At 28.9% G+C, this 26920-nt stretch overlaps 1 protein-coding gene and 1 pseudogene across 1 annotated transcript in view; both read left to right on the forward strand.

The window, feature by feature from the left end:
* The first annotated feature begins 957 nt into the window (after nt 1-957).
* eIF1A (eukaryotic translation initiation factor 1A) overlaps nt 958-26920 on the forward strand; it is a 28883-nt gene continuing 2920 nt past the window's right edge. Inside the window, exons 1-5 of the mRNA XM_016049852.4 lie at nt 958-1100; nt 8189-8272; nt 15375-15478; nt 20270-20402; nt 22159-22253. Of these exons, the coding sequence (XP_015905338.1) occupies nt 1085-1100; nt 8189-8272; nt 15375-15478; nt 20270-20402; nt 22159-22253 (432 nt within the window). The 5' untranslated portion in view covers nt 958-1084. The remainder of the gene's footprint in view (nt 1101-8188; nt 8273-15374; nt 15479-20269; nt 20403-22158; nt 22254-26920) is intronic.
* LOC147806902 (uncharacterized) lies at nt 22771-24847 on the forward strand (annotated as a pseudogene).

The raw sequence follows: 26920 nt of genomic DNA on the forward strand, positions 1-26920 counted from the left end.
ACTACTAGCACAAGTATTGTACAGAATGTAATGGAAATGGTTCCTCAGAGATCGCTAGCACAATATTCAAAATTTCGCTTTATGTGACCCTCCAAATTCACCTGCTATTTTTCATACAGTGAGAATGGGCTTGAGAAATAATTATTTTGAATTTTTTCTGTGATTAACTTGATTGTAACCGCGAACGCAAAGTTAGGATCGAGCTTCCTCACCCCACGAAACTGGAAAAATTGCATTTAACGCATCTTTTAAATTGACCCTTATCATTTTTAGAATCCTCTTAAGCAAATACGTCATGGATAACAATCAATTACCGATACCCACAATTGGCACAATTATCGCTGTTTGAATCAAAGTAGAAATTAAAGTTGAACACCCTTCAAAGTAAATTACGTCACATCAAAGTGAGAGACAATTACAAATACAGGGAGCTTTTTATATATTGATTTAATTTCAAAAACAATAATTTTCCTCTTTTCATTAATATAATCACAGGGTTGGTTAAACTACTTATATCAATGTCTAATAAAATATGATTTAATTTTTTAAACCTCATTAAATAATTTTAAATTTCGAATGAATTTTAAAAACACAGAGGCCGAGATTATTCATTTGATATATCATACTCTCAACAACAGTGCGTGACTTTTTTTCCCCTTCGCATTTTCCCTTTTCCCTAAAATTTCGCGGTTCCCATTTTTGTTTTATTTACTTTTATGACTTACTTTGATTGCGCGCGCCTACTTTGATCAAAGTACTTTGATCGTGTCAACCCGCCTTTAATGTATTCTCCTTCCTCTTGGCGATAGAATTTGCTTGGCGATCATTCATTTCCGATGATCACCAAAATTTAGGGTTATTAAAAGTCCGGCATTCGAGACAGTGCGTGAAGTTTATTTGTCACGGCTAAAATTTATTATTTTTGTTTGTTGATTTATAAAACCGTAACTGTGTGCCATATTCGTTCTTTTTGTGTCTGTGGTGCAAAATTCATTAGTTTCATAAGTTTCGTGTCTAATTCTCATGCACTATTAATTGTAGTTTTTTGATCTCATTATTGAAAAAGCAACTTGTTTAATAAGTTATGCCGAAGAATAAAGGTGATTTTTATCTTTATTGCTTAACTACTTTCTTGACTTCAGTATGATGCGTATACATAATGTTTTGTGTGCGCACACTACATATTATCTATTTTATAATAATTAAATAGTTTATTTACTCATTAAATTTAGTTTTTTTGTAGGTCTGACTGGTGTTTAGTATAATGGTGTCGAAATAATTGCTTGATTCAAACATATTGTCTTTGATTGACATGTTTACTATCTCTCTCAAATTATCTCCTTTACTCTACTAATATCTAAATGAAATATGTATCTGACTAACTGAAGGTTTTTGTTCTTTTAATGTTACGAAACTGAAGTTTTGGCCACGTTAGTAAATTGTGAAAAAATGCCTAAAACTACCTAAACCGAAAATACCCAACAAACTAAAATACGGAACACTATAATTGAAAAACGTGTAACTTACAATAAAATTTGTAATTTTTACTTTTCAATTTGAATCTTTTTTTTTTCAACATTGTAATTATTTTGGTCTTGACGATGCCTTATAAGAATTTACAAATTTCTTATTACTGTCACTCAGAAAAAGATATTAATTGGAACTGCAATATGTTTATGGTGACTGTTATCATTGGTCCTTGAATGAATGAACTGCAACCAGGAGAAGGTGGAAATTCCATTTTGCTGAATGGAATTCCTTATTTGATAATTATAATTAATAAGTGATTTGATAAGCCTTATCTTCCATGAACCCTCAATGGGCTGTAGCAAGCAGTGTCCTAATGAATAAATAAATATATAATGAATCATCATTTGATTGAAATAAATTTAAAAAATAATTCAAATTTTATTGAATATTCAGGGAATAGAGCTTTAAAATGAAAAAATGGTTGTATCAATAGTTTTAAAAAAAAAAAAATTAAATGTAACCTTTTCTAAACTATTTTCATTTATTTATAAAATGTAAAGTGAATATGTAAGTGGATGTAATAAACTTTGTTCCCAGTGCACAATGGGCAAGGATCCATGCTTTTGTGGCCAAAATTAGTATTTTGATAAAATTTGGGGTTATTTATGTGCAGGTAAATTTAATTCATAGTTGAAATTTTGAAATTCACTAAAAATACCAAAAACAAAATGGCGGCTGAAATATGGTGAGCAAAAATAAAATATATATATATATATATGTATATTCTGTTTAAATAATTAAATATAGCAATGAAAATATAATAAATTTTGTAATTTTATATTGAAAATGAAAAGCAAATTATATTTCCGAAGTAATATTACAAAATAAGGTGAAAACCTGAAGAAAAAAACAATTTTCAGGGGTCTGTCCAGGCCGAATTTACTACCGTTTAGCGGTTTTGCCGATTGCGTGTTTTGAGGAAAGATGGAGTTAAAATCCGTGTACATGAGAATTAATTTTCATATAATGAATATGATATTTGTTTAGCGTTTTTTTATAAGACTATTTTTGATTTTCAATAATCAAACAATTCAATGGATTTGATAAATTGTAATTTTACAAATTTTTATTTATAATTAATATTTTCTATGCTAGAAAAGAAACTAGTTTAATGTTAAAATCTAGAATATGATTGATTGATCACTAGTAATTTTATATGTATGTTTACTTATAAATACTTCAAAATTATAATAGCTGATCAACACCATGGTGTTGGACATAAAAAATGATCAAAAATTACCTCTCTCATAAAATAAGTTAAGTTTAAAATTATCAAAACAATTTGTTTTGAAAAATTAACTAATGGTAATAGTGTTAGATGTAAATCACACAATAGAAAAAAAATTAGTATTCTTTTGCAAATTGTCTAAACTTTACTGAATTTGGAGGTTGAAATTTTTATGAAACATTCTAGGCAGTTCTTGATGATTAAGATAGGAAGTCTAATTTGTCTGGCTGGCCTTACCATGGAGTTGCCCAGCTTATAATTATACTTGATAAAAATTTTAACAATTGTCAAGAAACTATGAACAAAATGGAATGCTTGACGTGAACTATCAATTGTCAAAAGTTTGCCAACCTTGATCTAATAAAGCAAACAACTGAGTTTTCTAGATTTTAAAAAGTAGTTTCTTTCCATTACATTTTATAGATATTTTAAATCTTGTTTTAAAGTGGGAATAAAGTTTTCAATCAAATTAAAAATGTTTTTATAAGCACTTCAAAAATGTTGACGTTCAGAAATATAAAAACATCATTTTGATATAAGAAAAAATTCAATCTGAAGTTAAACTTCAGTATTATTTACTTTGTTTAAAAGCTGTCTAAAGTTGGGGGGCTTTGGTATTCTTAGGGACAGGTGATTTAATTAGCGAAATAAGGAAAATGGTCCCTAATCTCAGCAACCTTGATCTAATAGAGCAAACAAGAGATCCTATTTTCATATAAGATATACATTATAAAAAAAATTATCTATTTGTGGTGTTTACCACAAAAAGAGAGAAAAAAACAAACCATATCTTTTTGTCACAAAAAAAAAACCATATCTTGCTGTCCTCAGGGATGAGATTCTTTCGCGGATTTCCGCTTTTTCTCAGATTTTTCCATTTTTTCCGCTGAAATTGTTATTTGCACAAGTTAAAATATTTTATGAGGAATTTAATTTTCCGCGGAGCGAAATTATTGAAGTCCTCATTCCTTCATCTGAAGTTTCTCAAAAAATCATTTCCTTGGGATAAAACTGGTTGACCTTTATACAGGGATGAGATTTTTTTCGCTTTTGTCTCTCGAATTTCAGCCTTTTTATCAAAAACTCAGATTATTTAAAAGTTTCTTTTTTTTTTATTTATTTATAAATATCCACTTTTTTCTAAAAAAAATTCAGTCGTTGAAGTCAAATAATTATATTTATTTACGATTTTCAACGAAAAACAGAAAATTCAAACTACGTCCTAGCTGCTAACCCTTCCGCAATGTTTACTTATATTAGCTATTTTCTCCGATTTCACGCACAGAAAATAAGATTTTCCGTATTTTTTATCCGTCAGCGGGATAGCTCGTATTTTCGTAATTTAGACGTCGCTGCTTCTTGTATTCTGGAGTGAAAGCAAACAAAAAAAGTGAAAAAAAAAAATAGAGGTGAAATTGCGGTGAAAATATTTATTTGCTCATTCAATTAATCTTCTAAATTTTTATTTATTGTGTAGACAAAAAATAATTCAAACAAGCTTTTTAGAAATTCCAAGTCCAGACTCTGCAAATATCTCGATTTTTATTCACGCGATTTTAATGTCAATCATCGATTTTCGTATTTGCCTGATTTAAAAGTTTCGCATTGCAATTCTGACTTACGCTTTTTAAATATCGTACATTATGACTCGTATTTACGAGATTTAAAAATCTAATATCGTGTTTTGTATTTTTGAATTTTTAAAATCGCGATTTTATTATCAATCATCGATTTTCATATTTACCTGACTTAAAAGTTGAACGTTGCGATTCTTATTCAGGCCATTTAAATATTGTACATTGCGATTCTTATTTACGAGATTTAAAAAACCAATATCGCGATTTGTATTTACGAGCTTTTAAAACCCTATGTAGCTACGCGAGCTTAAAATCCAATATCGTGATTCGTTTTTGCCGTTGTAATATCTCTCGATTTTAAAATTATGCATCTTGATCTAAAAATTACGCATCATGATTTGTATGTTCGCATTTTTTAAATTCGATGTAGAGTTTCCTATTCACGTGATTTAAAAGCCTCATATTGGGATTTATAATCACATAGTTTACAAGTTTAAAAATCACACTTTTTTTGTCAAATTTTTGTTATATATATATTATATATTCTTGGATTTCCTCTTTTTTACTTTCTGACTACTCTCATCCCTGTGTCCTAAACTGACTAAAAGTGTCCATATCCTTCAATATTGGAAAAGGGCAAAAATTCTATTTGTGTAATCATTTCTATTTGTGTGTGCACATAATTACATAGATTAATTAATATTTGATGCAATTTATAACTTTTGAAGCTCTACAATTCACGGAACAACAAAAGTGAATGCCTTAAATATGAATAAATATGCTTTTAATGCTGATAAATTATGTTTTTGCATAAGGATAAATAATGCAATATTAAAAATAAATTTTAATGAAACAAGAACTTGTCTTCATTTCGTTTCTTGTTCAAAAATTAACCTTTTATTTTCAGCAGTTTTTTTTTTTTTTTTAAATGTGACATAATTTTAAAAAAATTTTGGACAGGACGGTTTAAACCATAGATTATTCTATTTTGTCCTAAACCTTGCAAACTCTGGTTTTGACAGATCATTATTTTAAGTTTTTTTTTTTCTATAAATTTTTTTTCACTCACATTCAGGGTTTGAAAAAACCCAACCCACCTGCGTTTTATTGAAAAAAACCGGGGGAAATTGGGTTTTATTTGAAAAAACCCGGGGAAAATTGGGTTTTTTCATTTAGTGCTCATAAATTTTACTGTGAAAATATTTTCATTTATTAAAAAGAGTTGTATAAGTAAACACTAAAATTTCATCTGACTTTTACCTGTAATAAAATTAAACTGGAATAAATATTTAATGGTCTTCCATGTTTTTATAATACGATTAACAGAAAGTGAAATTAAAATTACGTATAATTATAAAAAGTATCAGTTATTTGCCCCTTTTTTCAAATATTTAGATAAATATATGCATTTTTAGATACATTTTAACTTTATAGTTTCAAAAGACAAATTAATCTTAAAATTATAAAAAAAGCATATATAAAAAGTTATAGCTTATTTTTTTAAAATCAGAAAATAAAACTTTAAATTTGTTTATTGTTGTTTAATGTATCACTTAATAGAAATTTTTTTTTGTTTGCTTTCATTATTTTAAACATGATTAAAAGAAACAAAATAAATTGTATTCAAATGAAATCTTAAAAATAATATTTAAAAGATCTTAAAAGTAATATTTTAATTTTTAACTGTTTTTTAATTGTGATAAACTTTCTCCAAATGGTTAAAAATTGTCAGCAGATGTTAAGAGTTAACTTAAAAAGAAAGGTCCAATTTTTTCCTTTATTATTATTATCATACAACAGATTCAAAGGGTCTACATTTCTCTCTTAGATGGTGATACACTTTTACGAGTTTTGTTGCTTTATCTATTCCTAATCTATTTCGAAGTTTACTCTGTACCAAACCGAAACTTGAAAAGTGTCTTTCAATAGAGACAGAGGATGCTGGTGCTGAGTTCAAATAAAAAAGAATTGACAGAAATTTTGTGCAAGCTATCAATTTTATCTATTTATTTACTTATTTTTTTTTTTTTTTTGCCATAATTTTCCACTATTTTTTGCACTCAAGCATCATTGATTTTGGAAAGTATTCAGGATTGGAAATTTTGAATGCCATAACACGTTGCAGAAATTTTGGATGATGCTTAGAAAGACAGTTTTCTGCTAATTGGTCTTGTTCATCATTTAAAAATTGTCCCCTTGTTTCGGGATCCAGGACGCATATGCTAATAAATGATGTGGCTGAACAGCCTGATTGAATCTTTTTACAAAATGTTTATGGGGTTCTAATTCATCACACGATAGTAAGTTATATTTCAACAGCTTCTGAAATTGAAATGTTTTCTGATTGAAGCTTTTTTAAAGCTTAAGAAACAATTGATATCTGTTTTTCCCAATTGATAGTTTATTGGTAAAGCCCAACATTATTTAATATTTTTGACATATTATTATTAGATTCATTTTGATGTTAAAGAACAATCTCTTCATATTTATGGTAATTATTGGCAAAAGTTTTTACGTGCTCATAATATGAATTCCACCTAGTGTCATTGGGTCATCAAGCAGTTTTTTTTTCATTTGCCCATCCATGTGCTTGATGCACATTTCTAAAATATTTGTTAACTTCAACGATGTGTCCAATGATAGTATTAGGAGCTACTTCTTTTTGAATCAAATTTTAAAAAAAAAACAATTTGTAAAAAAACACCAAGTGGGTTTTTTCAAAGTGGGCCCACTTGGGGAACCCTGGTTATATGTATTTTATATTAAGTTTAAATAACGCATTATCACTACCTATTTGAATCTTCTTTATTGTTAAGTGCATTATGTTTCATAATTTTTTAAATTAGGAATTATAAAATATAAATTTATATTATTACTGCATTTATGCAGTAATATAAAAGGAACAAGTTTATTAATCTTTTTGTTTTCACACACATTTATTTACTATATTTATTAAACATATGGATATTTCCTATTATAAAATTATAATCTGTAAATATTTATAATCAGTAAAAACTAAAATTTCATCTGACTTGAGTTAAATAAAAAACTGAAGTAAATATTTAATGGTCTTACATGTTTTTATAATAAGGTTAATAGAAAGTGAAATTAAAACTATGAATAATTATAAAGAGTATCAGTTACTTGTCCCATTTGTTTTCAAATAATTAACCCTAGGAAAATAATTTCATTTTTAGATAAATAATTTTAAAAAGTTCTCTTATAAAAAGTTTTAGCTTTTTTTTTTCTAAAGCCAGAAAATAAAACTGTTTAAATTTGTTAATGTATCACTTGGTAAAAAAAGAAAAAAAAATTTTCTTTTCAATTTTTTTAAACATATGAATTAATAATAATAACCTGTTTATTAATATATAAAGCATGCAACTATATTTGAAAAATTGATCTTTTCAGAGTATATTATTTAAATTTTTATTTGATTTAATATCATTAAAATATTACTTTTTGAAAAAACCCACTTGAAGTTTTCAAAAGTAGATACCTACTATAAAATTACATGAAGATTCCACTTTCTTTTACTTGACTAATATTAAAAACTTAATCATATAAATCATGACAAATTTATGCTGCACTATAAATTATATAAAAGTAAATGCAAAACAATAAGTTTTAGTAAAAAAAAAAACTTTTTTTTTTTGTTGAAAAAACCCACTTATCGTTCCAAGTGGGTTTTTTCAAGGTGGGCCCGCCCAATAAAACCCGGGCGGGTTTTTTCAAAGTGGGCCCACTTGGCGAACCCTGCCCACATTTCTCTTTAAAGAAATCCTAGGTATATTTATGCTGTGTTTAGTGATAGAAATGGTAGCAAAGAAAGATTAATGTATTTTGTTTATAGGAAAGGGAGGTAAGAACAGGAGACGTGGTAAGAATGAGAATGAAGCAGAAAAGAGAGAACTGGTATTTAAAGAAGATGGTCAAGGTCAGTATTATCTTTCTTTTTTTGAAATATTTGTATGTACAAGTCTGGAAGAAACCTTTTTTCTTCTGAGACACTTGAAGAAACTAAAAATAACCAACTGAATTCTTAGAAGCAAAAGGTATAGTAAAAACATCCTAAATTTGTTATTGTATCAAAGTTTTTTAGGTTTAAAAAAACTGTTATTACTACTAGGGCCCTATAAATTATGCAAAGATACGGAAACCCTCATAATTCACAATTATCCCCATAATTTACAATTTTCCGCGTAATCGCAGCATATCTGTATAATTTTTATTTTTCAGCAAAATGTATTCGTTTACCAGATAAAATTCTTCTTGGGAGACCATTTTTCAGAGGTGGACAAATTCACAGGTCGCCGCTATTTAAAGTTTTTAACAAATGACACTAAGAAAGCTAAACTTTGTCCAGTACCAATAAAGACAGGGTGGAATTCCTGGTTTAAATCAGTGCAATATCATGCTGAATATTGTAATGTTTACATAAAAAATTTTAGCAATGAAATAAACCTTACTCCTGACACTGCTTGTCTCAATCAGTGCAAAGTTTTGGTGGAAAGCAAGTACGTTTGCAAAGACTTTCAGTTCATTGCAGAACACGCTCATATATTAATGGATACTCTTCTCTTTTTCGAAGCATGTGGTGTATCTATTCACAAAGCTTACAATAAGATTTTTGATCTGTGGTCTAAACTTCGATGTAATTCTCAGGCATCATATCACGAAAAGATTCACGCAACGTATTTCTTCAAGAAGTGTTTCACAAAACAATTGCAAAGTTTAATACTTACTGCTCTCCAGAACTAGACGTATTCAAAAAATGCGGGCCCAAGCTTAGTCAACCTGCATTAAACTTCGTGAAAGCTGCTCGAGTTTTCTATCCAGATTAAATAGTCAACCTCAATATTGAAGACGACTATGTATTCAAGAATATTCCAGGAATGAGTGGTCAAGATATAAAACTCGAGTATGTTGCTTACAAAGAATAACTAAAAGAATTTTCAAACCAGGACTTAATAAGATTCTGGAATTCAGAGGTAGTCTCAGAGAGATTTCCAGGACTTACAAAAAAAGTAAGGGAAGTGCTCTCACAAGGGAAACTAGGGAAGTGTGACTCGCCAATTTTAAAATAAACTAGTGGAATGTATGCCTTATGAGGAATAATTTTAGGGGGAAACATTCGTTTCGGCCCATAGAAGGTTCTGTGTGAGATAAAAAATAATTCAATATATAGAAAAATCGGTATTTTATTACTTTAATGCAGACTATTAGTTATTGTAATTGTCTCATACTCCAATTAATTTTGTGGTACTTTCACGTACTATATAATGCATATTTATTGTCAAAATTGATTTCGAAAATTTTATATATCTGTAGTTTTTCAGAAAAACCTGTTAGGTTAATTTAAAAAAAAAAATTTACATCAAATTTTTTAAATTTTTTTTCCAAAAAACTTTCCAAATTAATTGGAGTATGTAATTGCAAGTCAATTAATTAGCAATTAATTAATAATTAATTAACAATTTATTAATAATTAATTAATTTTCTGATTAATTTATCAATTAGCAAATTAATTGGATTATGAGTAGAGCCCTATAAATTATGCGGAAATTTTTTAAAAATTATGCGGCTAGGATGCGGCGATTTTTAATAATTATGCGGCAAGGATGCGGTGTCTTTTAAAAATTATGCATGCAGAAGTTAGTCCAGAAGCTGCGTTTTCTTTCAAACTCTGTCTCTGTTTTGTAAAAATTTGACCGTAGCAGGATACAGCTCTTTCACAATCTACTGAATTAGGAAGCACTGAGAGCACTTGTCTTGCTTTTTTTATAAGTTCTGGAAATCTCTCTGAATTCCAGAATCTAATTAAGTCCTGGTTTGAACATTCTTTTACGGGCCCGCGTTTTTTGAACGCGTCTAGTTCTGGAGAGTAGTAAGTATTCAACTTTGCAATTGTTTTGTGAAACACTTCTTGAAGAAATGCGTTGCGTGAATCTTTTCGTGAGTATGATGCCTGAGAATTACATCGAAGTTTAGACCGCAGATCAAAAATCTTATTGTAAGCTTTGTGAATAGATACACCACATGTTTCGAAAAGAGAAGGGTATCCATTAATATCTGAGCGTGTTCTGCAATGAACTGAAAGTCTTTGCAAACGTACTTGCTTTCCACCAAAACTTTGCACTGATTGAGACAAGCAGTGTCAGGAGTAAGGTTTATTTCACTGCTAAAAAATTCTATGTAAACATTACAATATTCAGTATGATATTGCACTGATTTAAACCAGGAATTCCACCGTGTCTTTATTGGTGCTGGACAAAGTTTAGCCTTCTTATTGTCATCTGTTAAAAACTTTAAATAGCGGCGCTTTCTTGCAGGACAATGCTTGAAAAATTTCTTAAAGTTTCCTGGGAATTTGTCCACCTCTGTCAAATTCTTGGAAAGATCTGACTATCTGACCAAAAAGATTCTTGGAATTGAAAAAGAAGATATATTTCAATTGAAAAAAAAACCCTTAAGGAGAAATTTATCTGGTAAACGAATACATTTTGCTGAAAAATGAAAATTCTACAGATATGCTGCGATTACTCGGAAAATTTTAAATTATGCGGATAATTGTGAATTATGCGGGTTTCCGCATCTTCGCATAATCTATAGGGCCCTAATTATGAGACAATTACAATAACTAATAGTCTGCATTGAAGTGATAAAATACCGATTTTTCTATATATTCAATTATTTTTTATCTCTCACAGGACCTTCTATGGGCCGAAACGAATGTTAATTAATTTATTAATTAGCAAATTAATTAATTATCCAATTAATTGGAATATGAGACAATTACAATAACTAATAGTCTGCATTGAAGTAATAAAATACCGATTTTTCTATATATTGAATTATTTTTTATCTCTCACAGGAGCTTCTATGGGCCGAAACGAATGTTGCACCCTAAAATTATTCCTCATAAGGCATACATCCCACTAATTTATTTAAAAATTGGCGAGTCACACTTCCCTAGGTTCCCTTGTCAGTGATTCCTAATTCAGTAGATTGTGAAAGAGCTGTATCCTGCTACGGCCAAATTTTTACAAAACAAAGACAGTTTGAAAGAAAACGCAGCTTCTGGACTAACTTCTCTCCATTTTAATAAACTTTAATAATTGTTCTGATGTAGAAAATGGATGTACAATACATAAGATAATTTAGTTGAAATCTTTACTGTATTCATTGAAAAAAAAAATTTTTATTAAAACAGGAAAGAAGAGATTTTTTTTTTCAGTTGCAATTGTTTTCTGGGTCATTTGCAGCCTGCATGCATAATTTTTAAAAGGCACCGCATCCTTGTCGCATAATTTTTTAAAATCGCCGCATAATTTTTAAAAAATTTCTGCTTTATTTATAGGGCCCTAATTATTACTATTTTATAGTAATAATAAAAATAGTAGTAAACTATATTTACAGCTATTTTTTATTTTAGTTTTATACAGAATTTTGAAATATATATGTTATTATTTGAGCCATTTTTAATTATGAATTGAATATCTGCTCTTTCAGGGGTAGAAATTTTTTAAAAAAATTACTGGTCCTTAGGACCAGTAACTAAAACATTTTACTAGTCCGCACAAAACTTTACTGGTCCGTCTACGCGTTCCTATTAGCTGCAAATGAAAAAAAAAATTTTTAAATTTTTGATTGAAAAAATCATGATTTTTTTTTTAAAAAATCATAAATTTTTGATTGTGAATAAGCTCTAAAATAGTTTTAAGTAACTCAAAAACGCAAGTTGCATAAATATACTTAGAATTTAAGGACATAAGATTAATTATACTACTTACTAAGATTAATTAGAAAAGAATATTTTAACAGCGCCGATGTAACGCATGTGCAAAACAAGATTTAACTTCGCCTTCCTCACACGCGCTTGCCTCCTTTTTTTACAGAAATCGGCTGCGGCGGACGGTGCACGTCATGAACCCACCCCGCTACCTCCCCTATTTCTCTCCTTCAGCGACTCTCCATGTGACGCATGCGTGAAACAAGATTTAACTTCGCCTTCCTCAGGATTGTGCGCTAGCTTTATTTATTTTTTTAATTTTTATTTTTATTTTTTTTACAGAGATCTCGCACGCTAGCTTTTTTTTAAAAAAAATTTTTTTAACGGAGATCGGCTGCGATGGACCACTGTTTATTATTTTATGCTGGTCCGACTCCGTTTTTAGTGGTCACGGACCACCGTTAATTTCGAGCCCTGTCTTTAATAGTGTGTATGTTTAATGTCAGGGGTCTGTCCATGTCAAATTTACTACCGTTTAGCATAGGGGTGCACAACCTTTTTGAGTGAAGGGCCACTTGCACAGCAGGTTGGCTAACGAAGGGCCGCACATGTTTAGACATGTTAATGACAAATGTAGTAATGTTTATTTAAACACTAGCGTTCTACGAGTATTTGGCCCTTCTGTGAAAAATTCAGTTGGTTGAATGATCAGTCAAATATTCCGCAGAATATTTTCTGGAAATGTATTTTTCTAAGTTTTTATAGATATTACTATAAAAAATATATATATTTAATCAGACACGTCAATTTTGTCATTTTTTCGATATTTTGAGAATTGAAAAGGGATTTTTTTTCCATTTTTTGCTGTTTTTATGACAACCTAGCATTTTAACAGAACGTCTCATACTATTAATTTATTATCACTCTTTCCCTGTACTCTAATATAAATAACAAGTAACATAGAAAAGTGTGGTTTTCAGTGTTAAAGTTTTGTTTCAGAAACTAGAAAAAAAAAAATTTCTGTTTTTCCTTTATTGGACATTTTTATTATGACTCAGCATTTTTTTAGAAAATAAGGTTACTAATAAAATTTATTTTATAGCAATTTTTTTTTCTTCTAAAATTATGGCAATGAGAAAAATTTAAATTGAGATTTTCAGCATAAGATTTTCATTTAAAAAAAATTAAGAACGTTTTTTCTAACTTTTTATTTTCTTTAAATAAAAAAAAACTTTCTTTAGACCTTTTTATTATAATGCAGTAATTTTTAATAGCATTTCTGTTGACTTAATTCTTTTTTCTTGGCTTTTTCTGGTAATTGGAAAACTGAAATGTTCAGCTTTAAAATTTTCATTCAAAAATTAAGATTGATTTTTATGTTTTCTGTTTCGTTTTTCGACCTTTTAAAAAACGTTCCTGATTGCCCTTATTTTTTAGAGTTAATTTACGTATACGTTTCTCCAGGAAATATTATTCTGAGCATTGAAATTTTCGTTTTAGTGTTGCTATGCTGCTAAAAGATTTTGCTATTTGGCAAATTGTGATCCTTTTTTTTTATCCTTTTTTTTTGGCGAATATTTGGTTTTTGATCAAATCACAATTCATTACCACATTCGACCAAATCATATCCGTTGCGGAAAAAAACGAAGAAAAAATAACTAGGATTGACAATAAAACTGTATCGAAATACTGTGTCAAAAAGTGATTATTTATGTTTGCGATTAACAATCACATGTCGTAATAACATCATAGTTAAATAACGGGATCGTTAAAATCATGTGGAAAAGTATAGAAATAATTTGGGGAAAAATTACTTATATTTATGCTGAACTCAGCACGAATAAAGCGTGTCAAATGTACGATTTAAAATGTGCATGTCGTAATAGAATAATTGGAATTTTTTATAATACGTGGTAACGCATAGCAATAGCTGCTGAAAAAAATTGTTGAAATAAAGAATTGCAAAACAAAAAGATAAAAAATCACTTAGATTTAAGATGAAATCATCACAAATAAAGTGCACCAAAAAGTGATTATTTAAATGGGCAATCTGAAACTCGCGTCGTAATAAAAGTTTGGGATTGTCGAAATCATGCAGAAAAGTTGAAACAACTGTTTTTTTTTTTTTTTAATTTTATATTTACGATAAAATTGGTTTAAAGAAAGCTCGTTAAACGTACATTTACTGAAGAATCTGTTAGAATTGATTGTGTAAAACGTCCGATTAAAAATTGCCATTTGAAAAAAAATATATTATTGTGTTTAGAAGCTCTCGCGGGCCGCACTTCAGTAGTCGAGGGGCCGCAGGTTGTGCAGCCCTAGTTTAGCGGTACCTTCACAAATTCAACTTTAGGAAAAACTGTAGTTTGACAAAATAATTTTTCTTAAAATTTTATTTTTTTATCCTGGAAGAGACGATAATCCATATTTTTACCACATTTTTGTGCTGATTTTTTTAAATTTTTAATTTTCACAAATTATGTCTTAAATTTTCACAAAATAGGTACCTCACAGAAAAACCTAGACAGACCCCTGAACGTACGTTTTGTTTTATTTAGTAGAGTAAACGTTTATTTATCGCCCCTTTTACTGTGGAGCAGAGACTGTTGCTGACTGTATTTCTAATTTAGGATAAACTTTCATAAATTTTGGTTACTCTTTGTTTCAAAGAACAATGAGGGATCTGTCGAGGCCGAATTTACTAATGTTTAGCAGTACATTCCCGAATTCAACTTTAGGAAAAACGGTAGTTTCACAAAATACTTTTTCTTAAAATTTTATTTTTGTATCCCTTAAGAAACTATAAATCCATATTTTTGTGTTGATTTTTTAATATAATTTTTAATTTTTCACAAATTATGTCTAAATTTTCACAAAATAGGTATTTCTCAGAAAAACCTAGACAGACCCCTGACAATTAAATTTACCCTTTTTATCACAGTAGTGCGTATTATTTTTTTTAGTATTAGCTGATACTTGCTGCTATTATGGATAATGTTTTAACTAAGCAATCAAAATTACTATATGAATTGGTATTTGAAAATAGGCATTGAAATACATAAATTTTTAGTAAATCTTGACCAGTTGCAAAAAAAAAATTCTTCCAGGTTAAGTTTTTTTTTGTACTTATAGCTAAAAAGTGATATAATAATGATAAAAAATAATTTTTCAATTTTATTTGAAGAAAAATTTTTACCTACCCTGTTTTACTTTTCTTTTTATGGAATTGCCCTGCTGATATATCATTGAAGACTATGACTTACTTTTATGCAGTTAAAAGAATTCTAATCCATGTATTTTTGTTTAGAATATGCCCAAGTTCTAAAAATGCTGGGTAATGGACGTTTGGAAGCAATGTGCTTCGATGGTGTTAAGAGACTCTGTCACATTCGTGGAAAGTTGCGAAAGAAGGTAATTTTTATTGAATGTTGTATTATATTTGTTCGTGCTGCTCCATAAAAGTTAGGGAAAATCTTGCAAAGAAAGTCTGTTAAATGTCTCGTTTTAGGGAATAAGGGAAATCTTAGTAATTGTAATTAGTTAATTAAAATGGTCGCACGATTCCTACAAAGAGCAAAGGGGAAAATGTCTTACTTTTAATGAATGCGTACTTGAACCAAAAATAGATTAAAGGACAGGATGTGAATTTAAAAGTGTGAGAAAATGTTTCGTATTGAATAATAAACTAAATAAGGGATTTACAGAAAAGGAATGACATTAAAAGATTAATTGAAGCTTTTTATGTTATGTATATATGTGTGTGATCAACAGATGGCTACTCGGGATCGTTAGTTCCTGTTTTTGATCGAAGGCTCCTGTATTTTACTCAGGGTTTGAAAAAACCCGGGGGGAAAAGGATTTTTTCATTTAGTGCTCATAAACTTTAAAATTTTACTGAATAAATATTTTTATTTATTAAATAGTGTTGTATAAGCTTAAAAATATAAATAAATCCAAAAAGTTTATTTAAAAAATATATACAATAGGGAACCGATTATGCGGAGCGATCGGGGCCATCGCTATTCCGGATAACTGATTTTTCCAGTTTTCTGAATCGCTGCAAAAAGCAGTTTTTTATTGTTAAACTCAACTAAAAAAATAAAAAAACGATTACGTAATACAGTAATGATTATTTCTAAAATGATGGTATGGTTAATTCTTTCAAAAAAGAAAGAAAGATCCTAAAATCTTATGAGGAAAACAAATTTTTTTTTTTTAAATTGCGGGAGAATTTATTGAATTTCGTTCCCGTTTTCTGATTTCCGGTTAACTGGTTCTGTACTGTATAATAAAATTAAAATAAGTTTAAATAATGCACTATCACTAATATGTGTTTGAATCTTTATTGTTAAATACATGGCGTTTCACAATTTTTATCTGAAGCCCTATAAAATATAAATGCAACAGTAATATTAAAGGAACAAGTTTATTAATCTTTTTGTTTTCCCACACCTCTATTTACTATATTTAAGCATATATATATTACTTATTACAAATTTATAATCAATAAATATTTATAATCAGTAAAAACTAAAATTTCATCTGACTTTTACCTTAAATAAAATTAAACTGCAATAAATATTTAATGGTCTTCCATGTTTTTATAATATGATTAATAGAAAGTGAAATTAAAATTATGTATAATTATAAAGAATATCAGTTACTTGTCCCATTTTTCAAATATTTATCCTTAGAAAAATGACTGCACTTTTAAATAAATATTAACTTTATAATTTCAAAAAACAAATTAATCTTAAAACAATAAAAAACATTTATAAAAAGTTTCAACTTATTTTTTTTAAAACCAGAAAATAAAACTTTAAATTTGTTAATTGTTTAATGTATCACTTAATAGAAAAGAAAATTTGTTTGTTTTCTTTTTTAAACATGATTAAAAGAAACAAAATAAATTATATTCGAAAGAAATCTTAAAAATAATATTTTAGAAATCTTAAGTAATATTTTAATTTAACTTTTTTAATGGTGATAAACTTTCTCCAAATAGTTACAAATTGTCAGCAGATGTTAAGACTTAACTTAAAAAAGGGTCTATTTTTTTTATGTATTATTATCATACAGCAGATTTAGAGTGTGTACATTTCTCTCTTAGATGGTGATACACTTTTACGAGTTTTGTAGCTTTATCTATTCCTAATCTATTTCGTAGTTTACTCCACACCAAACCGAAAGTTGCTGGTGCCGAGTGAAAAGAAAAAAGAAGTGGCAGAAATTTTGTGGAAGCTTGATTTTTTTTTTTTTTTTTTTTGCCATAATTTTCTGCTATTTTTTAATGAAAACTATTGAATAACAGTATCAAGTATCATTGATTTTGGAAAGTATTCAGGATCAGAAATTTTGAATGCCATAACACCTGGCAGAAATTCTGGATGGTGCTTAGAGACAGTTTTCTGCTAATTGCTTTTGTTCATCATTTTTTGTTCTTAAAGCTTCAGAAACAATTGATATCTGTTTTTCCAAATTGATAGTTTATTGGTAAAACCCAACATTATTTATTATTTTTGACATATTGTTATTAGATTCATTTTGCAATATCATTTGGTAATTGGAGCATCAAGCAGTTTTTTTCATTTACCCATTCATGTGCTTGATGCACATTTCTAAAATGTTTGTTAACTTCCACGATGTGTCCAATGATAGTATTAGGATATACTTCTTTTTCAGCCAATTTGTGAAAAAACCCACCAAGTGGGTTTTTTCAAGGGCCCACTTGGCGAACTCTGATTTTACGGCTATCTCCTGTTTACCTGTTTATTCTCAAATTTCACCATATTTGTTGAAGAAATATTTTTTTTTAAAAAATTGGCAATAAAATATTGGCTGGCATAAATATTTCTCTTATTCCTCTACAGATGGGGCTATTGCCAGTACTGCAGTATGATGCATGTTAATAGTTTTAAGTAATTATAAATAATGGTTTAAAAAGATTTCAAACCTGACGTTTTTATGCATCATGAATTTTATTCTGGACTTGATGCCAATCACCCTTGTTTTTTTTTTTTTTTTTTTTTTTTTTTCATACTTAGATCACTTTCCGAAATCGAGAGAGCAATGGAAGTCTTATTTTTCAGTACTGCTATTATCGTCAAAACATTTTAGTTTAAAATGTCAGATTTTAGTCTATCTTTAACTCAAATTTAAGTCCTTGAGAATTTTATAATAAGTCTTAAAAAGTACTTGAATTTTATTTTTATAGTAGAGCATGAACCCTGTACATATTTTTTACTTCGTTAAATGTAAGTGCCAATTTTAAATTTCACTTTTTGGCATAACATGATTATGCATGATGTATCAAAGCTTTACTCATAGCTGTGGCTTGTAAAATCTTAATTTTGTTTCTCCAATGTTGGCAGGTATGCCTATGAAAAGTCAACCACTCGTCTACTATTCAATGAAAAATAGAATCTTAATGTTGAATAAATCATGCTCTTATAATCAAATTTCAAATTTGACTCTAATTACTGGCCATACCTTCAAGAACATAAACTTGCTGATCTTACATTTTGTATTGCAAGCTTAATCTAAATTTTACTACTAGTTACGGACATATATGCTGAAGTATTTCTAGAAAAAAGGGTACACCATAAATTCTCATTTAGGTTGGCCAGTGGTCTCGTTTTTTCCTATGCTGAAAGCATGTTGTGAACTGCCACCTAGTTGGTGAGTACATGCTGGTACAAAGTATAAAATTAAATTAAACAAAAAAGGTTAAATAAAATAAGGACTCAATGTTGAAGAACTTTTCATCAAAAGTATCTGCTATTGACTTACAAATTGCGGAATTAAAATAAAGAAATTTGTGTTGGTTAAGTAAGGCAGTGTTATTTTTAAAAATACAGTCAGACCTTGATATAAGGTCATCCGTATGTAAGGTCACTTTTCCAAAGTCCCGGTTCGCTGAAAAGGAATGCTTTGTTACAGACTATCGGATATATGGTCAAATTATAAAAATTGTTATCGTTTATAAGATCATTTTTATCTGAGGCGAGGGGAGCTCTTTTCTAACAAAAGCCTATTTGACTTCCTTACAAGGCAATTACCCCTCTTGAGTTCTAGGAAAATGTTGCAGCCAACAAACAAGCTACAATTTCTGAAATTGTTTCACAAGTTGTGGACAGTAAGGACAATGACAGTGATCTTGAGACTGTAGCTGTAACCCAAGCGGAAGCTTTCAATGCAAGAAATGTTATAGGAAATTTTTTTACAAGCCATGAGGGAGCTGAGGAACATTTTAAGAAGTTACAAAATCTAGAAAATATTGTTCGTAAAGTGAAACCAAAAACGAGACAGACCTGCATAAATGATTATTTTAAATAAGTTAAGATGTGATGTATATATGTACATTTTGAGGAAATTTGCAAACAGCTTTATTTTAAATTTAAAAAAAAATTTAAAAAACTAACTTTCTTCAATTCTCTACTAATTCTGTCAAACTTTATTGACTTAAATATTTAATTTGTGGCTGATTGTTTCCGTTTGTGTTACCAATTTTAAAAAATCATAATGTGTACTATTTAAGTGCTTGTTGCGAACTGCTAATGAATCGGTTAAAAGGTCACCCCACTTATAAAGTCACTTTTGCAATGTCCCTTAGGGTGACCTTACCTCGAGGTCTGACTGTATTTGTTTTCTCTTTTATATGAAATCTTTCTTTAGTCTTTACTACCATTTTTTTCTCTGTAATGTGTGTGTGTTTATATATATTTATAGTTCAAAATGTTGTGAAAACATGGAAAAAGATACAAAATAATTATAAGAGAAAAAAGTAATTTTTAAAAAAAATTCAATTAAAAACCGGGAGATCAGATATAACCTCTTCATCAGCTTACACGATTATATCTGCAAAAAGGAGTGCTTTCTAATATTGTATCAATTTAGCTAAAACAAAATTTCGTTACTATAGTGTGATTAGCACTAAAAAATCTGTCTTAAGCTCAGTTATTCAAATGGACGATTAAACAACCAAAAATTATTCCCAAAGGAGCTTCCAATCTTTAGTAGTCCATGCTTGTTTGTGCTCCATTGCAAAAAGTGGATAAATTTTTTATTTGAAACAATTTTATTTGTGCTAAGAGCATTGATATTGGCTTTCATTCTTTATTGTTTTAATTTTTTTTTTTTTTGACTTGTATACTTTTTAATTGTCTCAACTTGTCATTTATGTTTGATTAATAAATTTTGCAGGTTTGGATTAATCAAGGTGACATTATTTTGGTTGGTCTGAGAGACTATCAAGATGCTAAAGCAGATGTCATTCTCAAATACAATCCAGATGAAGCCAGAAATCTTAAAACTTACGGGGAATTACCCGAATATGGTAAGAGCCTTTTAATATTCAGAGAGTGGCAAATTTCCCTCAAGAATGAAAGATTTGCCACAAAACACTGTTTCTCATTTATTTGTTTTACTCCCTGTAGCAGAATTTTTTCAAGCTATCTGCGACAAAACTCTCTAGCACTAATATCTTTCTATGAGATACTTTTAATGATAACAAAATCGCTGTGTTTACAAAAGGGAAAAAAAAAGCTATGTATAATTTTTTAATATCGGATTTAAAAACTATTGAGAGATCAATAGCAATCAATAACTCATAAAAATTTGATAGAATTATTGCCTTAAAAAGTAAATACTCAAATGCACGATTCAAATTTTCCATATTATTTGAAATATATATAGAGATATTTAAAAATGTCGTGGAAATCGACATTTTTACAAACATTGCCAAAAATACAATCAAAGCATTACAGTGGCTTACGATATTATCGACATAAATTGAGCATGTCAAAAATTATCTAAATGTTCAAATATTGCGTGTAAATTTCTATAGAAATGAAAAGTAAAACCTTCAAAAGGTCAGTTCTCTGATAATGTCGCCATGTCGCTGCAATTCTGCCACTGGAATTTTGCATAAAAAGAACTAAATGTATTGCTCACAGAGATGGCAAATGTCATATTTTCTGAAGTCAAATAAATCCCCCTTTTTTTTCAAGTTTATTTTTTGTTTTAAAATATTTATATATATATTTTTTATCAATCAATGTTCTGATATAATACATTAATATTGCTGAATATGATTTAAAAACCCTTTTGTAACTAAAATATAATATTTCTAATTTAAATATACTATATAAAAAATATTTCTTATTAAAATTGTTAAAATAATTATGTAATTATTACAAATTAATGGCTGAAATTATAATATTAGTTACTTTTGTACAATCGAAATATCCTCTTATGTATTTATATCAAGGCAAAGATCCAATTTGTCAGTTAGACATAAAATAATATTTTTAAAAAATCAATTATTCTTAACAAATCAATTATTCAAGAATCAAAATGTGTTTATGAAACCGAAAATTATATCACTTACAGCTAATAGGAAATTATAATTTAAAAGTTTTTTTTATTTTTTTTTTTACATATTTAGTTCCGTTAAAAAAAAAAACTTTGAACATCAAATATAAGTTTGTATATGTTCTTTCATTGTTACTATAGATAAAAACTTTTAATATCAATAAAATAAGACTTTTAAGAAAATCACTGTGAGAGGTACTACTAGTACTTACTTAGACATACTTAACTTGTAAAAGGGCATTCTAAAAAGTAAATCTGAGAACTCATCTATTTATTACTTAATCCAAAGAAGTTTTTAAAGTAAACTCTTTATATTGCATTCTATAAAGTTTAGAAAATAGATTCTGACTGTTTTTTACTGTAATTTTATTTTTTAGTTTGTGTTATAATTCACATTCAATTTAATGTTAAAATGTTTTTAAGGAAAAAAATATTTTACACACAGATTTCTGTAAGTTTTCCATCTGCAATTAACCTGCATTAACAAATTTAATTTACTTGCATCATATAATAATTGAAGCCTTTACCTACTTAAGCCCAGAACCATTAATTGCAGAGTGCTTTCAATTATTTTACATTGTGAATTTACTGCTTTTGGAAATGATTTTAAACTTTTATTTAAAAAAAATTACCAACAAAAAAATAGGATTGAAAAATGAGTACTATTGCTATATTTACCTTTATTTTATTTAATGAAATGTATAATAATTCTTGTGCAGCTAAAATCAATGACACAGTTAACTTTGGAGAAGAGGAGGAAGATGACAACATTATCGAATTCGATGAAGTCAGTGGGGATGAAGATATTGAAAATGTAAGCATGTCTTGTTTTTTAATGCAATCATGTTAACATGTTGAAGCTTTTATTGTTCAGTTAGTTGGTTTTCAAATGTCATTTTTCTAATTTATGTTTCAAAAATACTTCTTGAAAAAAAAATCATTGCTATTTATATATGTGTGTAATATGCACACACGCAAAGTGTAACCTCCTGTTATGAACACTCCTATGAAGCTTTTATTACAGATATATTTTTAATTCCCCCTGAATCTCCTATGAATAAACCATTATGTACCTTCTCCACAAAATACACTCCCATAACTGGATGCAAACACAAATAGGAGAAACATACATTCTCTGTAGCTCTCATCTAGAATTGTCAGGGTTCATACTCCTCCTGAAATTCCTGAAAAACTCCTGAAATTAGCTTTTTTTTTCTAAGGGCCCTTATAACTCCTGAAATTGGTGTTTTAACTCCTGAAAATTAAGTTTTATCTCCTGAAAAATTTTTTACAAAAATAAAAAACGATTCTTATACGGAGAAAATAATTAATCATCCCTTCCGTCTTCCCATCTCTTTTGTCCCTGGCTAGCAAATGAACTGTATAAAGATTGCCTGCTAAGTGTTGTTACTGTGCCGGTTTATAATTTGAATCGAGCAATTCATTTGAATAGCCTCACTACAAAGGCTGAAATTTTATGGACTTTTAAGGTGTTAAGCTCACATTATTCCTACAAATCTTGTGAAAATGCAAATTTTCTTTTTAAAGCTATGTTTTCTGATAGCGAGATAGCAAGCAATTTCAGTTGTGGTGAGAAAAAAACTGCCTACCTCTCAGTTTTTAGTATAGCGCCATATTTTTTGTCTCTACTTAAGTCAAGAGTGAAAGAGGAAACCAATTATGTACTGCTTTTTGATGAAAGTCTAAATGATGTTAATCAATTCAAAAACTGTATTGTCATGTAAGATTTTGGAATGGTAACCACATAAATATGCGCTACTATTCTTCAGACTTACTAGGCCATGCCACATCTGAACTTTTATTTGAAAAAATAACTGAGAAATGCTTTGCATAAATACTAAAAGTTTACTGCAATTATCTATGGATGGCCCGAATGTCAACCTAAAAGTGTTAGACATAATGATGGAAAAAATGAAGAATGGACAAAATGTGAGTTTCTTGAATGTAAGTTCATGTGGACTGCACATAGTGCATAATACCTTTAAGGGTGGTTGCTCTATTGCTTTTCCAAAAGTAGAGCATCATCTGTTTACCAATTTTTTAAAGACTCTCCTGCTCGAAGAGAAGATTTTGAATCTGTAAATCCTGAATTTGTAAAGTTCCCTTCAAAATTTTGCAAGCACAGGTGGGTGGAGAATAAAAAAGTTTTAGTTCGACTTTTAGAAATTTTGCCTGATGTTAAAACTTATTTGAAGGAGATAGAAAACAAAAAGTTTTCTCGGCCAAACATTAAATCGTATACAATCTTACAGAACGTGGTTAAAGATGAACTATTTATTGCCAAATGTAATTTCATTTTACCTGTTGTGAAAGATGTTGAATCTTTCTTAAAATTGTATCAAACTGATAAGCCCGCGTTACCATTTTTAAATGGTGATCTCTACTTGCTATTTAAAGATGTGCTGAACAGATTTATAAAAGAAGAAAAGCTTCCAGCATCATAATAGATTTATACTTAATACAATGTGTTAAGTATAAATCTCGAAGATAAAGAAATTTGTAAAGAGGCAACCAAAATTGATGTTGGCTTTGTTGCCAGAAAAGAGTTGATAAAGACGAAAATTTTGAAGGATGAAGAGAAAACAATGGAATTTTATTTGAATTGCAGGCAATTTTTATTGAAGTTGTCAAAAAAGCTCATTGAAAAGTGACCACTGAATTTCTCTTTAGTGCGAAATGTATCGAGCATTGATCCTTGTACAATGCATGTTAATAAAGAAGCAAATTTAAACAAGCTTTGAAAAATATTATTTCATTTGACCAGTGAAGGTAGAGTAAAAGAAGAAGATTGTGATAGCATTCTGAAGGAATATGTTCAATTTGTTGAAGATTTTAACAGCATGGATACTAGGACAAAATTTAGGCACTGCATTGGCGATAATTTTGATCCTAGCGTAGATCGACTAGATGTGTTATACTGTGAGTTCTTGTCAAGTTCACAATATCCCAATTTGTGGAACGTAATTAAACCTCTACTTCTGCTTTCTCATGGCCAGGCAACTGGTGAGAGAGGGTTTTCGGTCAATCGGTTGAAAATCTGGCAAACCAAACAATTGTGGCTAAAAGAATAATTGATGACCATCTACGATTTGTTGGTGGACTTGAAAAAGTCATTATTTCAAAAGAACTCATTGTTTCAGCTACAGTTGCATTTCAAAGATATCTTGCACATTTGGAAAAAGAGAAAGTATTTACAAATAATAAAACTAAGGGTGAAAAAAGAAACATTTGGAGGATGATATACAAGAACTTAATAAAACTTCTGATGATTATTCTGATCAGGCAGAAAAAAATGTGATCTCTCATTAATTTCAAAAGCTAATGCCTTAAGGCGTCATGCTAAAGAAAAAATATCTAAGCTTAAAATATGTGAAGAACTGAATAAGACATATATGTCTTTAAAAAGTGTTTAAAATAAATAATATTTTAAGATCCTTTTTTAATTAATTTACTATTTTGTGGTTTTTTTTGTAATGTTGTAAATTTAATTTTATAAATAGCTATATTAAAATTATACAAAGTATATAATTTTCCCTCGCACCTCCTGAATTTATTGTATTGTACTCCTGAAAAACTCCTTAGAAACTCCTGAAATTTACTTTCTTAGAAAGAGTATGAACCCTGAATTGTGTGTACTTATCAGATGTTGTCAAAAAATATATATGTGTGTGTGTGTGTATATCTGTGTGTGTGCGCGTGCAATTGTGTGCACCTGCTAAATGTTGTAGTTACCTGTGTTTAGTCACTTAGTGTAACTGATAAATGAGCAGCTTTCACTAGTTTGCTTTTTGGAAGATTTGAAAGGGTGTAGCTATACGTAATTGTCACCATGTGTATCAAAGCAAAATTTGTTTCTCAATTCCAACTCAGAGGTCTGTCCAGGGCAAATTTACTACCGTTTAGCGATACCTTCACAAATTCAACTTTAGAAAAGACGGTAGTTTCACAAAATACTTTTTAAAAAGCACGTTCTAAGATTCTCTGCCTCGTAAAATTTTATTTTTGTATCCCTATAAAAATTTATAAATCCCAGAGTTTTTTTAAAATGAAACGAGGTTCTCTCTCTACAAACTATGCAGGAAGTCAAAATTCAAACATTCGAACATTAATTTTAGCATTATTATAAATTTATTCTAACAGGCCTTTATTTTTTTATGCAAATTTTGTGAAACTTTTTTTTCTATATGACCTAGTCTAAAATGTTCTCATAATGAAAAAAACTTTTAGTTCTAGTACTGTTATAATGCAGTAAGTTGAAATTTAATAATGGAAAATGGATTTTTAAATTTTGATATAATTTTTTGCCGTATTTTGGTGTTGATATTTTAATGTAACTTTTAATTTTTACAAATTGTGTCTAAATTTTCACAAAATAAGTACCTCTCGAAAAAAGCCTAGACTGCTACTATTAGTGCACGCTCTCCCTATATCTTCATGAAATACTTTTTATTCATCTATTCAAATACATTTTTCTTCTACTGGATGACACTCGATGTTAATACAGTTTTTTCAGTTATGAATTCATTCATTTAATTAATTTTAGTTTTGCATGAGATAAAAATTGTAATTATTTAATATTTTTGTTTCTTGACCTTAGTAGGAATTGACTTTAAAAAAATTTTTTTTAATATATTGTTTCAATACAAGATCATTATTGTGTAAAATAATGATGTAAGTGCCAGTAAACTTTCTTTCACCATTTTCCTAATCAAATATAATTACTTTTTATGTCTTCTGAAAAATATTTCTTGATTAGAAATCTTGGCAAAATTTGGAATGTGTGTAAATAAAAACTATGCAATTTTAAGGCTTTTCTAAGTATGATGTTCTCTTTATAAATACCATCATTAGTAACAGATAAGAAAGCACCAAAAAATTTTTTTTTAATTACTGAATGATAAAAGTTGCTTAATTTTGTTCATGGATTGTGAAAGCTATTATTTTTAGTAACTTTGGGTGTATTTTCGTATTACAAACAAAATTGTTTTATAATTTGAATACATTATACCTTGAATTAAAGCCTTTTATTCTGGAAAAAAAAATAATTTGAAGCTTTTTTTTCCTACGAAATTTACTTAGCAATGCCAATCATCAATTGGTCTTTATTTACAGCGTGTTCAATCAAAACCATCTGCCCACTGTTTTGAAGAAAGGAGGGACATTGGCTTATTTTAATTTTTAAAATAGGTAAAAATATAAGTACTGGTATTTCTTCCCCCCCCCCCCATTATTTAGAGGTGCGGGTGTGGGCATAAAATTGAACACCCAGTAGTTTAGAATGTTGATAATTTACTTACTTATCCTCTACGTGCCTTTGGGCGCTTAAGACCTCTAGCATATCGCTCCAACGCCTCCTGTCTCTAGCAATTCCTCCTGGCCAGATATTCTACATTCTATTAATTCGCCCAAAAACATGCACTGAATGTTAAGTCTTGGTCTTCCTCTTGTTCTTTTACCATC

Source organism: Parasteatoda tepidariorum, chromosome 7 (genome assembly GCF_982258835.1).
Source record: "Parasteatoda tepidariorum strain Cologne lab strain chromosome 7, Ptep-v5.0, whole genome shotgun sequence".
NCBI lineage: Eukaryota > Metazoa > Arthropoda > Arachnida > Araneae > Theridiidae > Parasteatoda > Parasteatoda tepidariorum.